We start from the raw sequence: 13,884 nt of genomic DNA, 5'->3' as shown, positions 1-13,884 counted from the left end.
ATGAGATTTTATTTACTTGAATCAAATTTTAACTTTGTTTTTAGCATATTGAAAGTGGCAACCTGCACAACATTACATACTGTCAGATATGAGTGAACCCTTCTGAGCAGAAACCCAAAAGCATCTTTTGAATAAGTTTTCTGTGTTGAGGTTTATAAACAATTAGGCTAACGAGTCTTCAGGACACATCAGCAAGTTGATCACTTCCTCCAACACAAGCCTAAAAATAACTCTTAATACCACTGAGGTGCAAAATATTCACATACATTTGTAAAGTACTGTAATTAGAATATTCCGTGCCTGACCCACAACAGTTTAAAATTTTTTTCCAGAATTTTCTCCTTCAATAATATTGACCCAAAAGCTTACTTTGCAAAGGCAGCTACATGCAACAGTTTTTAAATGAAGTTCAAAGGAGTTAAATTATTAAAAAAAAAAAAAAAAGAGCAATATCTAAATACATTAAAACAAAATGAAGCCATAGCAAAGTAGCATACTCAAGGTAAACTTCCAACATGCTGGATAATACAATGTGCATTCTGCATGCAAAGAAAGCTGTATCTACAACTTTTGAAGAACAAATTCCAAATGAGTTCTGATCCCTTTTTGATGTTTGCAAATGAAGCTGCATGCTTAGATGACCAGACAAATTAAAGAGCTTAAATTAAATACAGTACATTTACAACGTTAGGAAGTGGCAAAATCAATCTCAAGGGCTTTGAAGGTACATTTTAAACAAACAGTTCTTGCGGCAACAATTTGCATACTACTACCCATAAAAAATGATCGAACTTGCTTTCCTCAGTGGAGGAAATCATTAGACCTGGAACTGATTTAGAGAAATTAAAAAGGGAAAAGGAAAACATAATAAGTAAAACTTTTATTTAATATTTCTCTGCATAACCTAGAGCTAAATTATTTCCCAGGACAATATTTTAGTTTTCATGTTTTATTCTTTCCAACAGGAGCACTCTTTCAGAAGCATTTGTTTGTTCAAATTGACCATCTGCTCTTACAAATCAAGAAGGAACAAAATTATATAGTGGCTTTATATGATTCTCACACTCAAGTGGAAGCCAAGAACTAATCTGTCATGGATCAGCACTTCCTAGACATAAAATCAACATCTATTACTTGGAGAGGTTCTCTGTTTATGTAGTGGGGAAAAAAAAGTGACTTGGTGACACATGACAGATTTTGCTAAATATTTTTTTACAAGAAAGCGTGTTTAATAGTAGCTATGAATCAATAAAGATGTGGTACAGCCACCCTTAAACCATGAAAAGAAGGTAAAGGAGTAGCATACAGCAGTCCTTGCCTTCTTTGGGTGCTTTCATTCGTACCAAGTTATTCTGGAGGTAACAGGGAAGCTAGCCAGCTAAATACATTTATCAATATTACACAAATCATTAAAAAACAGTAGATCATCATTTTGTCAGATCTAGTTACACTGTATGAGCACAATGTGATTGTGATATTACAGGGCAATTTATTAATATATTTGAACAGTCAATCAGGGCACTCACTTGGAAAGGGTTAGTATTGAAGCCACAGCAAAGACTGTATGAATCACAGCAAATTAGATAAAATGAACGCACGCACTATTTGGTTTGTTTTGTGCAAACAAAACAATTTATTGCTTAGTTCACTCAGCTACTGCTGCTCAGAGAGAAATTCAACCAAGATTCAGGCTTTGGTTTTAACTTGTAGTTCCTCAGTACTTCAAAATCAAAGCTTGCAATGTATAAGCTCCACGTTCATTTATGTTAGCTCAGTGGCCAGTACTTCATATGTGGTGTTCCTGTATAACTGGAGTGCTGTGGAACCCTGAGCACTTCTTTTAAGCTAGTGCTTGTATTTCAGTTTCAAAGCAGAAAGATATACTACTCAATTTACTTCTTTCCACTAATATTAGGCAAACAAAGTTACTTATACAAAGAACAACAAAGCAAATAATGATACAAAAATTCACGGATGCTTCTCCTCACATTCCAAATCTCCCCAAGGGAGAAAAGGAGTATTCAGAGAGTCCCTGAAATGAAACTCAATAGCAACGAAGTTACTATTAAGCGCTATCCTTTATTGCAGCGCTGGGCAGCACTGGGGATTCTCCACCATAAGTGCTCCAAGGAGTTAATGAATTTTTAGAGAATATATACTATACAATCATACATATTCATAGGATTTCCGGGAATTCATTTACATAAACATGAGATTTCCAGGAACTTATTAGCATATGTAAATATCCAATTTGCATGCACAGTCATCTCTCATGGTGGTCTTCAAGTGGTCTTTGGGGGTCTTCAGATGACGGCTCATAGTCTTCTTCACTGTGCTCGCTGATTGACCCTTGCTTCTGTGCAAACTCAGTCCTAGGATCACGTAGACATTGTCCTTCAAGGCTATTGTTGCCATTCTTCTGTGTCTTCCTATCTTCATGGTTCTGTGCATCTGTTCTCCCAAGGCCAAGTTGTCTGTAACGAGATTACCCCGGAGCCCCCCTTATCTTATAACTGTTCTTCTAGCTACTCCCTAAATCCCATCAAACCATAAGGTATTCACAATATCTTTAAATCACACCAGGGTGTCTTCCGATCTAATTAAGTGACTAAGGTATTTACAACATCTTTCTTGCTCTTGTGGTTTTTAACCCTTTCAATAAGGTAAAAGAAAGTGATCTGAATCCTAACAAGAATCACTGAGCAGTTAACAGAAGATTTAATAGCATTATCATAAAAATATAATTGTTCATTTCTTCATTCTTTCTCTTTCAGAAGGGTAAAGATTATTACATTATACTACTCATTAGCCTCCCTTTTAAGTAAAACAATCATTTCAGAAAATTCTAATTTTGCCTTGCCTATTATGCTATTATATCCTTTGGAAACAAGGCCAGATGGGATGAAATTAAAAAAATAAAAAAAAATTTCTATTATCTTCCTTTATGACAGCAGTCACAAAAACAAAAGCAATTGCATTTTCTCCCTTATTCTGTTCTGTTGCTTTCTTCAAGGAATATGAACAGTAGCTATCTCGGAAAACAATGGCTCACCAAAAAGCCAGAATGGTCAACAGTAAAATGTCACTTTATAGAAGAACTGTAGGGATGCCACTTTATTCCTTTCAGTGGATTACCTTTTGGGGACCTTACAGGTAGCAAAATATTCTCAACAGACTGTGTCCTCATCTCTTAACTACTAATCTCCCCCTTCCCAAAGTAATGCTTCATGGGTTTTGTATACCAGGTAACACAAAACCAAAGGCAACAAAGCCATGTGATCCTCTTCCTCCTCAAAATACTGTGCTTGTTTTATCTTACAACAACTACTACTAGTTGTCTAGTAACTCCTATGCCTTTGAACATTTAAAAAAAAATTCTTTGATGTTTTCATAATGATGGCATCAACCAGAAACACAACAGTTAAATTCTCCCAAATGAACCACAGAGCATACTAGACTATGACTGGCATTTTCAACTAATATCCAAAAAATGTTTTTGGCACAAAGCACTGGCATTTAATGATCATTTTGCTAAACTTCCAAATAAAGGAATGTTATCTTAATACAATCCTTAAAACATTTTAAATTGCATAATGATAATGTCAAAAGAAAGATTTAAACTGTTCTGTTCAATGAGTGGAAAGGCTGTTTTAATTAAAAGATACCTGGGGAGAATTCATGAATTATTGTTTAATACCTTCAACATACCTTTCTCAGGAATAATATCCAGTTTGACTAAAATTAACTGTCTTGACACACATACTGATGATGGGTAAAAATCTGAGCAAAGGTTTGAGTTAGTTCCTGTAAATTGTGATTGGTTTTGCCACCCAGCATGTTCATCCAGGGACCAGTCTACCTTCAGCCCTGCAAAATCAGGTTCTCAATATTAAAGCACATTGAGTTTTTCTGAATTAAAAAAGGATGCTACCTTGATCTATCTGTAATGTGATTCAGAAATAATTAAGAATGAAGATGTATTTGTACACTGATAGAGCTGTTCTTACATATGCTTACATTGTCTCTGGACTTCATGATGCCAGTCAGCCACGTACAATCCAAACAGTTCATAAATATTCCACAACTGCCCATCACGATGAAGCTTGTGGCTACTGAAATTGATTTGTATCAAGTATTTGCTCAGATTAGCTTCTGAAGAAATGGATTATCTCATTTACTCCTAGAAACCGTAGTACACAATCAGAATCTCAAGGCATAACCATCACTCATTCATTGCATCAGTTTTCTCTAGAGTCAATTTTGGGAATCCTGTGTTAGCAAACTACTAAAACAAAATGAACAAGAATTAACCACATTCATGTCAAAATACTATTCTTCAAACTAAGACAGCCTCCTCTCTTTGCATCTCTTCAAGTTAGAGTGGTTTTACACTTTCTTCTTGGTATTAATTTTCAAACAGATAGGAAAAAAAAAAAAAAAGAACACATTTACCAGGTAGATAAGCAGAGGGATTCCTCATTTTTTTATAAAATCTGTTCACAGAAGCCAACACAGATACAGTAAATATGTCTGACAAAGGCAGGCAGACAGCTTGGAGAAGGAAGGCTGCAGAAAAGCAAGCAATCACTATCAGATACATCCTCATGACTTAGGATATAAGCACTCCTCTAGCTCACATATCCCAGGAATATAAACCAAGAGCCATTATTGCCCGTTAACAGTGAGGAGCTGAGGCACAGCAGCAGTTTACCTTATGTCTGTATTTGCAATGAATTATGGAGTTGCACAGGCTAAGATGCCTTGAATGTGCCCTTCAACACCCACATGGGTTCAGGCACAGTCACACTCACTGATTAACTCAGCTCTTTCTCAGCCCTTAAGGTTTTCACTAGCCTTTCATTCACCACAGACAGATCTGGTTACTGACAGTAATAAAAATTATGCATAAAAACCACATTCAAAATGGAAGAGTAAAATGTTTCTGGTAATTACAACTCAGTGAGAGCTACAGCAGAAAACTGACAAACCAACATGCAAAGCCATTAGTGTGCTGAGAAAAAAATCCTATTCACTCTACATGCTCAATCTTGCCTCTTTGAGCTTATATTAAATCCAAAGATGTTTATTTCGGATTAATTTATACAGTCTGCTGGTTTAGATTAACAGACTGATCTACTAAGGACTTTGGTAAGATGGACTCTACCATCATTAGACTGACGTGGATATATTTCCTTTCTCTGTATCTTTCCGACTCGTGCACATTCAAATCAGTTTCATCATAGACACATTTCTTATTCCTATGCCACTACTCAAAAATAATAAGTTGTATTTTATCACATCCATGAATACCAGTCTGCCCAGTGTGCAGCAAATGAGCCATTAAGTTGCTTAAATAATCACCACCACAGATATTTGCAAATAGTGATTTTAATAGAAATTCATAAAAGGGTGATTTAGCAAAGTTCAATGGCAAGGTTCACTCTATCACTTATTAAATGAATGGAATATATGTAGAGAGAGAGAAAGAGGGGCGGGGGGAGAGATTGAGATAGAAGGAAGTACAAGGGGTGTAAAGGAAGCCCTCCCGTTGAGCCACAAGGTTCAGAATGGACCCCCTTGCTTTCTAAACTCCTTCTCAGAGAAGAGCCTAGGTGTGGCTGGATCCAGTCCTAGTCTCAGACTTGGACAACAGTTTATGGCTAAGGATTGTATGTATTTAGCAGCAATTTAGGGTTTGTTCACAGGAAGAAGAGAATCACAAGAATTTAGTAGTGACTAATCATTGGTTACTCTAGCATCTACAAAGTGATTAAATAAAGCTTACTTCAATATTTGTAACGATACACACACACACACACACACAACCACACAACAGGCCTAATAAAGGTACCTCTTAAAATCCCTCGCGAGTTTGGTATGCGCAAATAAAGGTACCCATCAAAAGCTCCCCTTGCGTTCACTGAAATACTCACTTCAAATGATTGCCTCAATGGGCAAAGATTGAGCCTCAAGGAGTGAAGGGCACTGGAGATCAGCCCAGGTCCTGTCGCCAGGCCTCCGTATGCAAACTTAAAGAGTTCGCAGCTCTGAGAGGCGTCCTACTCAGAGGGAGATACTGGTGCAGCCCGCTGCGGTCCAGGAGAGCTCAAAGGGTCTCCCGTGGTACCGCTGTTTATAGGGTTGTGAGATGATTGACTTTAGGCATCAGTAAATTTCCATTCTGGCCACAGCTCTGGTCGGTAATTGCTGAGTTCTCATTAACTTCAGCAGGTCATGTACAATCCTCCTGTACTGATCCGCCTGAGTTACGATCCACAATGATATGACCCCAAGCTGTCAAGGGGTGACTGATTATGCCAGGTGAGATCAAGGAATTCTTGTTCTCCAGCTCAGCCATGGAAGAGTGCCTGGTACGACCAAGGGGGGCCTGATAGCCAGACTCATTGCTCAAAGGCCAAGCCTTGACAGGAGTCCCAGTGATCGTAAGGTGGTCCAGGGCAGGGCGGAAGGAACGCACCACCACACAGTGCTATCAAAAAAATTAACTATGCTGACACATCTAGAACTCTCCTGTTCTCAGAGAGATTAATTTGTGCTTCCTGTAGAAATGTAATGACTTCTTTTAAAGAAACAAAAGGTTCAAAGAGATGTCTTGCTACTGCAACGAATGCCACAAAGTGCTTCATCTACCTGTATGGAAGTTCCTGGTTCAATACAGTGCTTCTGTCCATACACCTGGCTGTAAGTGAAAATGTAAAACTGGACTGTTTCATACTAGATTGTAGCTGAGTATGTTTAGAAACTCATTCTTATTTGGCATAATTGGGAAGACAGATCCCACAGAAGGACTCCATCACCTATTTCAGACCATTGTCCCGCCCCCAGAAACAGATGAGCCTCCACAAGACTCCCTACCGCCAGTTAAAATCTGCACGCTCGTACTCACTCTCTCTCTAAATACAGGACACTTCTCTGAGAAATGCAAAAAGCAGTGCTGGTCAATTCCTTTACTGTCTTAGAAACTCCAAAGCGAATGACAGTGTCACGTGATTCAGTCTTACAGCATCGTGATTTCTTCTGTTAGGCTTATGTTTTAAATGGGAAAATTGTTAAGTGACTACAGCGTCCCATGCACGATAGCAAAGCTTTCAGTAAAGCCTGATTTTATTTTCTGCGCTTTCTCCTTGCCAAAGCGTGGCCTAAAATTAGAGAGAAAGGAAAAAAAAAAAGTGGTTCTCAGACAACCCACGTGTGATACGATCAATGTAAACTCTTCCAGGTGCTTAAAAGAAAATGAAGGCCTACAACAGCATGTCTACCAAAAGTGCAATCTTATTCCACTGATTTCACTGTCTTAGTCTTGTCTGGTTGGACATTTTACTACTTCCAATCAGGAGTGAACGTACTGCCAGCCTACCACCTTTGTATCATTTCTTAAAACTGTTGTGGATTACCTCCCCAAATGCATCTCTCTCCACTACACAAGCCCTAGAAAGAGCAGCTGGTCTATCTGAATGTCGCTTATCACTGAGAACTAACTCTGCCTGTCAAACATGATCCTCTCCACACCCGGCCATTATAACGATGCAGACTGGAAGCAAATCCACTTGAGATGGCCTCACTGGGCCTTCAGCAGGACCACCTGAGCTTACCCCCACAGTTCACAGTCTGATGCTTACGTGTGTTCGTAAGCAGCATTATCTTCCCCATGCTTAGAGGTTTTACACTGAAGTTTTATTCACAATCACAATTTAAGTATTTATTTATAAATTATTATGTCCTCTTACAAGCTACCAGGAAACATTTGTCGTCTTAGCCATTATATTAATTTTGTTTGGTTTTCTTTTTAAAAAATGCCCACTTCTCCCAGCAACAAATCCCTTTTAATTAGGAGATTTTAATGGGGTCTTTATTTAGGACCCCATAATGTCTGCAATGGGGTCAATTCTGCAAAAGGTCTCTGTACTATGGAACAATCTGAGCTCTATCCAAAGTCTGCAACCACTGTCAAGAGGGAAACCCTGATCCATTTGGCTGGTGGGGGGAGAAGGAAAGCGGAAAAAAAAAAAAAAAGAAGGAAAGAGAAAAAAAAAAACAAGGAAAGAAAAAAAAAAAGAAAGAAAGCAAAAAAAAAAAAGAAAAAAAGCAAAAAAAAAAAAAAGGAAAGCAAAAAAAAAAAGAAGGAAAGCAAAAAAAAAAAGAAGGAAAGCAAGGAGGGAACAGATATCCAAGGGTAACAATGAAAATTGATATTTTAAAAAAAATAATAAAAAGACCCATTCCCATTTCCCAGTATATTTCTCAAGAAGAATCAAACTTTCAAAATACATTATAGCCCCCTTTATAAGCACACTACTGCCATGCATGTGCATGGGCACAGTGAAGAAAAAAAATCACGTATTTGCTGCAACTTGCAAAACAGACGGCTGAAGAGGGATATAATAGGTCTGTAAAACCAGTAGAAGCATGGGGGTGAGTGAATAGGCACTGACAGCCTGCTGTCTCTTTCAAAACAAATACTAAGAGGTTTAAAATAAGAGGAACAGGACAATCGAAAACTGAAGGACATGGGTTTTGACACAGAACACAGGTTAGCTGACCATCTCCTGCCTCAAAATGCTGTGGATGGCAGAAGGATGCTAGGTAGATGCATGGAAGAGGAATCCACTGAGAGTTGCTGAAAACTCAGAATCTCGGTGTGGCTCAGGAAGCTCCTGAGACAGGAGCAGCTGGAAGCTGAGAGTACAGGCTAGGGAAAGGAGGGAAGTCATGTTTATGCCACTCTTGCACATCATTCCTTGAAGACGTTTTTTGACGACAAAACATTGCTGGAATCACAGTAATCCAGAATAGCCACCTTTTTTCCTATCATGTAAAAGACTAAAGGAACTGCTAAATTTGCCAGACAAGAAGATGCATTTTTACTTTTCACTGAACAGAACTACATGCTTAAAATTACACTCTCTAAAGTACATTTGCAATATCTGGACCTACATGGTTACATCCATATTCAAGAAAATATCCTAATTACTACCACAAACAAGTTACCCTCCTTACAGTATTACATATACTGGTAACGTCTCACCTAGGTAAGAACTAAGGTTTAGTTTGTTTACTGCAAGAGCTAGTTTCAAAAAAGGCTTGGTATTCCCCCAAGACCCACAAGGACTGCCACAGATGAGTGCTTTTGAAAGGTCTCTTCTTTAAAAGCATACTACTTCTCTAACAGGTTTGCAGTCTTTTTGTATGAGTGAGTAATATTACTGCTCCACCTGAGGTTTTCCTTAATGGGTTTGCACTACAACAAGCAAATAAAGTACTTTTTAAAGAAGGAGAAGCTGATCGTGGTGCAACAAGAATCAGTAGACGAACACAGACAGTAGTCAAACTTACTTTTGCCCTTTGAAGTTAGTTACAGTTGCTTACAATTTTAAATTTGGACTCAAATACTGTAGTGGACAGGTTTGCCATCAAAACAAACCAATAGCCTCATTTGGCTTCATGGCTAACAGGGACATGGGATTTCACTCTTAATTTCTCCATCAAACCTAAGTCTCAGTCTACCCAAAAGCTTTCCTTTGAGATAGCTATGAAAATTGTTTTCATCTAAATAACTCAAGGGTTGGAGAAATCCAGACTCCGGAACGAAGCCTCTCAGAGCTGGTCATCCATGGGCTCTCCACACCATGACTCAACAATGTTGACCAAGCTGTCCACAGGAATGCAGCCAGGAGTTACCTAAGGACACCACCCTCAGTTAAAAATTTCATCTCATCTCTGATATGAGGTCTATGAACTCAGTTACTAGATGGAGCAGCTCCTTATGATTTGCCTACTAGGTTCTATTTTTCCATTTACTTTCCTGTATCCTTTACTAAAATCACACTAAGAATCTGCTATTTCTCGTTCAAAAAACTATAAAATTATGCTTTACCCCAAATCATAAGTATTATTTGTATATTCTGCTTTACATTCAAACAGCCAACCCGTCCAACAATTCTTTCAATTGTTGTGCACAACATACAACAATCATAGCCATACACTGCTGCATACGGCTGGAGAAGGTGTGTTTTACAATTATTTCAATAAGAAAAAATATAGAGTCATAATGTAAGGTTTTTGGTTTGTGTTTTTTTTTTTTTGTTAGTCCCACATTTTTCAAAACAAACCCAACTGTTCTCATGCTCACCTGTTTTCCTGGCAAAAACAGTAAATGAATATAGAAAAACACACACAGTATTTTCAGTTAAAGCAAAGTAACACTGCACAGTGTGTGATATCTCAAAAGCAAACAGAGGAGAAAGTGTGAAAACAGTAGACATTATAACATTTAAATTGCTTAAAGGTAGGGCATTATACTGAAGCAAAGTAAACTGGAACAAAAGTTCCTTTCCAATCTTTTAAGTCATCAGCAGCACAGATAAAACATTGCACTAGAGGAGTTTTTAACAGACAATTCTTATTTCTTATAAATATTCACTGCAAAATCCAGCAGACGTCAGTTTAGACTGTTGCATCAGTCAACCACAGATTTCTACACAGGTAATAGGCAAAGGCAATAGCAAACCAGACATATGGCACTGAGGGTGAGTCACTATTCTGGGCTTTCATTTTTTTTAAATCAGTTCCACGTTAAAATCATTTTGTAATTCAACATTGCGAGCAGCCTGTTTAAACTTAGTTTCTGACCTACAGTTTTGTTCACTCTTCCTAAAAACTTACTGTTTGAGGCCTGGTTGGTTATTTGGTGAGGTACCTTATGCAAGCTGCTGTATCTTGACCCGTCTCCAGCAGAGACGAAGGCAGAGTCTCTAGCAAGGGAGTATGTGCACTGGTAGATGGTAGCACTAGCTCGCCGACTTACAGCACTGCAGACACAGACCTCTTTTCTGGGTGCTGGTTATAGCAAGAGAAGCTGTTCCCACACTGGGAGCTTGGACACCTGAGAGCTGCTGCATTGAGCTGTTTGGGCACACACAGCCATCGCAGAAAAATAAATCTTTCCTAGATTAAGGTTGCTTCACCTTTGGCTAAGACTTCGTATCAGATGTTTCTTGTTTTCTTTCAGCCACTGCTGTGGGCTGTTTCCCCCCCAAGCCGGTATCAGAGCAGCAGGAACTCCACCGAGGGTGTGTTCAGCCCCTGCGTGGAGCAGCAACAGCTAGAGACAGCTTAAAGCTGTCAACTTCATCTGCACTAGAGCGGTCACCGACACCTCCGCCAAGCTGAATTACCACCAGTGAAACAGCGCTCACTGAAAACGCCAAGTGGGTGATGTAGGAAACGATGCCCCAGGAGCGACGCTCCGGACAGGGGCACGCCGGCAGGGCCCGGCAGGCTGGCGCAGCCTCTCCCCGCTCCTCACCGGCGGGCCTTCCGCACGGTGCTGGGGACACCAGCGCCCAGCACCACCCTGCTCTCCGGGACACGGGACAGGCCAGGCGTCGGGGTAAGGCACGTAAACGCCGTTTCCGCAGCCTGCAGTTACCTGTCACTCACCATTGCCTTACCACAGCATCGCCGTGTGGAACACCATGGCCTCCTCACGCTGCCTGGCCACATCTGGGTTGGGTTGGTTTCTCTCGACAGAAACCCCCCAGGCAGCAACCCTACGCGCACCGGGCTAGAAAAATCTGCCGCCCCCCCCCCCCCAGCCCTGCCGCACGCAGGTACCGCCGGCCGAAACTTTAAACGAGCCGCTGCCGGCAGCGGCCAGCAGGCCGCCGGAGCAGCAGACCCCGGCCGGGACGCGGTGTCTCCCCGCCCCGGGGCGGGCAGCTCGGCGGCGGCGGCCCGCACTCACCCAGCAGCAGCAGCTTCAGCTCCCGGCGGGCGTCCCGCTTGTCCCGGCGCAGCTGCCGCTCGATCTCCGCGCTGATGCGCTGCGACTCCTTCTCCTCGGCGGAGAGGCAGCAGCCGGCCATGGCCACCGGCGCCCCCGGCTCCCGCCGCCGGAGCGGAGCGGAGGAAAGCCGTCCCCCCCGCCGCGGCAAGGGGCTGCCGCCTCCCCTCCCGCCGCCGGAGGGGCCGCGGGGCCGGGTCGGGCAGGTGCCGCCTCCTCTCGCCGGGTAACGGCCGCAGGCGCGGCCGGGCCGCTGCTCCGGCGGGGCGGGAAGGATCCTCCTCCCGCGGCGCTGGGAGCCTGGGGGGCGGAGAGGGGCGCCCGGCAGCCTGCGGCGCGCCGGGGCCTGGCGGGGCGGGAGGCGGAGGGAGCCGGCTGCTTCAAAACGAAACAAAAAACACTCTCACACACACAAAAGCCCCCAAAATAACTAAAAAACCCAAACCAAACCAAAACAAAAACCCAACAAACCAAAGGGGAAGGGGAGGCTGGCCGGCAGCACGGAGCTGCGGCTCCCCGGGCTCCGCGCCGCGGCTGCCTGCGGCCGGTGTTGTCAAGCCCCGTACCTCGGGCTTTCTTTGCTTTTTCCCACCTAACAACTTTGCTTCTCAACAAGGGTGGAAGCTGTGAAAGCGGGGGGGGACGTGCCTGCCTTTGGCGTCGACGGGCTTTCATTTTGGAGGGTTTTTTCTAATTAGCTGTATTTCACACCTCGCTTCCATAGCTGAATCTAGCATTTAACTTCCTGGCTTGTGTTTTGTAAGGAATACAGTCCTGGAAGATCTTTCACATCTAAGGCATGCCTGCCTGCAGTAGTAAAACTTCAGAGCAGCTGTAAAGCATTGACACAAGGCTGCTGCAGGCGCCCCGCCGATGTCCCGGGCGCCGACCGTGTCGCGTGGTGACGCAACACTTGCGTTGCTTCTGCCTGCTACAAGTAGTTCAAGGTCTGCGGTCATACAGGGAGGCAGCAATTAGCAGCATTATTACAAAAGACATGTTTGCTGTTCCTTAATATAGAAAAAGCTGACTTATTACGGAGCAATTATCACCGTCTCCTTTGAGGACATGGAACTGCAAGCAAGCTGCTCGACTACCGTAGCACCAAAGAGTTATGTATTCACTTGTGCTAAAATTACAAATAAAACTGTATGCTGAGGGTAGTCGAGGTGGGAACTCCTTCAGGCGAGAGATCCCATGGCTTCAGGGCTTTTTTTTTCAGTTCAGCCGCTTCTGTTCTCTGGGCAGAATCATCTCCATAGCTGTCTTAGGGCACACCTGCTAATGTAACACTACATCGTACCCAGTGTCCCAGAGCTTGACACTCATTTACAAGTTTGCAAACAGTGGAGAATATAATGTTTATGACCTTCTAACTCTACTGAAGGTCTGCAAAATCAGCACATGATTTTTAAGTCTCTTTTCCAGGTTATTTCAGGTGCAGAAAGCATTTTTTTTCTGGTGTTTTTTTGTTTGTTTGGGGTTTTTTTTGGGGGGGAGGGAGAAACATTTATTGCACAGGAGCTAGATCCTCAGGTTTATAATAACACTGTGTATGCATTAATTTTTTTTTTTTCTCAGCTTTACTTTCTCTGTGCATGTTTTCAAAGTTTGCTTAGAGTTTGATTCTTTTCTTTGTCATCCTCCTATCATTTTTTTCTCTACTGGTTTATTCTAAAGAAAATAAACCTTGTAATGATACTTGAACTTTTGAACTTGCAGAGTTTTAAATGCATTTAATAACAAGCAACAAGCTTTTGACTCAAAGTTTATGCAACAGTGGTAGGTGAAACCATTAGAAAATAGAAAGATGAGCAAATATTTCTTTAAACAAGCATAAGTGGTTGATTTGTTGGTTTCCTCCCCATAGGCAGTTGCATGTATTTATATTGTGAATGTAAAATATGTTTTTAAATCAAAGCTTAGTATTTCTAGGTCCATGGAAAACAATTGTCTCCACTTTTACCAATTAAATGTATGAGAGTAAGTAATTATAAAGCAGTTGCTTCATAGTATGAAAGCTAAATATTTTTATACTTTTTAATGCTAGTAACTTTTCAGAATATCTTCCTGACATAAGA

At 41.5% G+C, this 13,884-nt stretch overlaps 1 protein-coding gene across 1 annotated transcript in view; it reads right to left on the bottom strand.

The window, feature by feature from the left end:
* LOC104020876 (guanine nucleotide-binding protein subunit alpha-14) overlaps positions 1-12,069 on the bottom strand; it is a 93,334-nt gene extending 81,265 nt beyond the window's left edge. The window contains exon 1 of the mRNA XM_087741403.1: positions 11,765-12,069. Coding sequence (XP_087597529.1) covers positions 11,765-11,885 — 121 coding nt within the window. The 5' untranslated portion in view covers positions 11,886-12,069. The remainder of the gene's footprint in view (positions 1-11,764) is intronic.
* Between the last annotated feature and the right edge of the window lie 1,815 nt (positions 12,070-13,884).

This window comes from Nipponia nippon, unplaced genomic scaffold (assembly GCF_047370975.1).
Source record: "Nipponia nippon isolate SJK-2023a ecotype South Korea unplaced genomic scaffold, ASM4737097v1 scaffold_8, whole genome shotgun sequence".
Taxonomy (NCBI): domain Eukaryota; kingdom Metazoa; phylum Chordata; class Aves; order Pelecaniformes; family Threskiornithidae; genus Nipponia; species Nipponia nippon.
Note: the sequence above shows the minus strand (reverse complement) of the source record. Positions and strands in the feature narration are given on the sequence as shown.